We start from the raw sequence: 2,713 nt of genomic DNA, 5'->3' as shown, positions 1-2,713 counted from the left end.
ATAGGATGTCGTGAAAAAAAAACATAAAAAACCGGTTATAAATACTGGATGTGTACGAAAACAATGACCTATTTTGCAAAATATATATATATATATATATATATATATATATATATATATATATATATATATATATATATATATATATATATATATATATATATATTAAGGACTAAATATGCAAAAAAAAAATATATAAAGACTAAATGTGCATAAAATGAAAAATATATTATCCTTTTAAGTTATTTTTTCCGTTTACCTAGAGTAATCGGTTATAAGGAGTAAATATGTATAATTAAACAAACTGAAGGGACAAATGTGGACTAAAGACCATAATGATCAAAGGTACACAAATCAAAAAATATATATTATTTTTTTAAGTCATTATCCCTAAAAGGTAAAAAAGAGTTATTGTAAACATGTTCTTTATAACGAAGTTACTACTTTTTATAAATACTTTTTATAAAATATAATCATTATTAATGTAGATTTCTAAAAAAAGAAAAGGAAAGAAAAGAACAAAATAAGTAAAGTGTGAGTCACCTACCAGAACAATAATCGAAGTGAGAGGTAAAGAAGATAAGCATGTCCCCACATAGTTTGAGGTTCATTCAAATAAAATATCATAAATTTTCTTTTCTTTTCTTTTATAGATAGAATACTGAATTACCGATTTTGAAATAACAATAAAGTTGAAGAAAGCTATTTTTTGTTGACGAGTATCAAAATATAAATATCTAATCTGAAACCTAACCAGGGTTAGGCGCATACCTTATCTAATGACGTCAACTAACCATAGTCAAGAGTGAAGTATGAGGAGCTTCTTCAGCTATATAATCTAGGCGTTTTCTACTAGGGTTTTATCCTTTCCCCACCACGTATTCAAAATCAGTCATTAATGGCGTCTGCGGATGTGGAATTCCGGTGTTTCGTCGGTGGTCTGGCATGGGCGACTACCGACCAATCCTTAGAAGAAGCTTTCTCTCAATATGGAGAGATTTTGGAATCGAAGGTCCGTTTCGTGTGTCGTGGGTTGAGATCCGAGATCTGAATCCGGCTCGATTCGGCCACGCATCTGTGTTCTTTGTGTTACTTTGATTGATTCTCTGATCTCGTTTTGTTAACTACTCTCTTCTGTAAACTGTTACTTTTATTACCTGAAACGGTACGTTTCTCGTTTTCTAAGGGACGAAGATCGATCGATTTTGGGTTTTTTGATGTTATGTTAGATAATTAATACTCGAATTGGATCTAATTGGGTTTTTAATTCTGTTTTTGGTATGAATAGATTATCAACGATCGGGAGACTGGCAGATCTAGAGGATTCGGATTCGTAACTTTCAAGGATGAGCAAGCGATGAGAGACGCGATTGAGGGGATGAACGGACAGAGCCTCGACGGTCGTAACATCACAGTGAACGAGGCACAGTCACGTGGAAGCGGTGGTGGCGGCGGCGGTGGAAGACGTGAAGGTGGCGGTGGATATGGTGGAGGAGGCGGTGGATACGGAAGACGTGAAGGTGGCGGTGGTGGATACGGTGGTGGTGGCGGTGGATATGGAGGTGGTGGTGGTGGATATGGAGGTGGTCGTGACCGTGGATACGGCGGTGGTAGCGGTGGTGGCGGTGGATACTCGAGGGGAGGCGGTGGCGGTGGCGGTGCTCCGGAAGGTAACTGGAGGAATTAAGAATTTGGAGTTTGATTAATGGTGTATTATCGTGTGTGTTGAAGTGTTTGTTATGTGGTTGATGTTAGTAGTCTTGTTTTTGATCGCTGAGTGGGTTGTGTTTGATAATTGTAATCATGGATGAATATGAGTTTAATTTTCTCATTTCTTTGATCAATTCAAAGCGTTGTGTTATGATGTTTTTATCTAAGTCTCTTTCTCTCATCTTCTCATGTTATCGAATAGATCGTGGAACAAACATTGTAGGTTTATACTACAATTTAGGCTGTCTATTAGCACATAGATAACTATTAACACATTTATTTTTTGAAATTCTAGCAATTATCTTAGCACAAAAACAAGAGACTTTAGGAAGTATATGGGTTTTGGGTATTTAATTTCGGGTTTTCTGTTAACCCGATTTTATATAAGTTTGGATGAAAAAACCCCATTTCTTAAAAAATACGAATGAGAAACTCATATTCTGTTTTTTTAGTGTTTGAAATTGGGTAGATTATGGGTTTCGGGTATTCAGTTAACCTGATTTTATATATAATAAGTTTGGATAAAAATACCTGATTTCTTCACCCAAAAAAAAAAAAAATGAAAACCTCATTTTTTTATAATGGACCACGTGTCTCTTATTCTTTCTTTGTAGGAAAATTGATATATTCAGTTTACTTTCCTCATTGATTTTAACAAGAAAATCACAATCATGTTTTGCTGTTACCGGCATTGTTCTAAATAACATTAAACATAACTTGATAATATTGTCCAACTTTTAGTTTTTAGGAACCTAAATGTGATTTAAAACGAGAATTTTGTATATAATCTCTCTCTATTTAACAACTGGAAATAAGGCAAGGCAGATCATTAATGCGATTTTTTCTTAAAGAGGAACCCTTCCAAGGCAGAGAGCATCGGAGCACCAGAAAGAAGCACTGCTCCAGGGAAATACAGGTGACGAAGCTGCAACCCAAACGGAAGGACGAAGGAGACGGTGAGGAAGAATGATCGCTGGTTAGTCGAGTGAAAGACCCACCCGGG

General features: G+C 35.5%; 1 protein-coding gene across 1 annotated transcript; it reads left to right on the top strand.

Annotated features, from left to right (window-relative positions):
- Positions 1-843: 843 nt before the first annotated feature.
- Positions 844-1,870, top strand: LOC145124335 (glycine-rich RNA-binding protein-like). The gene is made up of 2 exons (XM_079059640.1): positions 844-1,012; positions 1,289-1,870. The coding sequence occupies exons 1-2, from the start codon at positions 899-901 to the stop codon at positions 1,685-1,687; spliced, it is 513 nt and encodes a 170-aa protein (XP_078915766.1). The 5' UTR covers positions 844-898; the 3' UTR covers positions 1,688-1,870.
- The last annotated feature ends 843 nt before the right edge of the window (positions 1,871-2,713 follow it).

Source organism: Lactuca virosa, chromosome 7 (genome assembly GCF_052849685.1).
Source record: "Lactuca virosa cultivar CGN04683 chromosome 7, Lactuca_virosa_CGN04683_v6, whole genome shotgun sequence".
NCBI lineage: Eukaryota > Viridiplantae > Streptophyta > Magnoliopsida > Asterales > Asteraceae > Lactuca > Lactuca virosa.
This window is presented reverse-complemented; position numbering and strand designations above follow the sequence as displayed.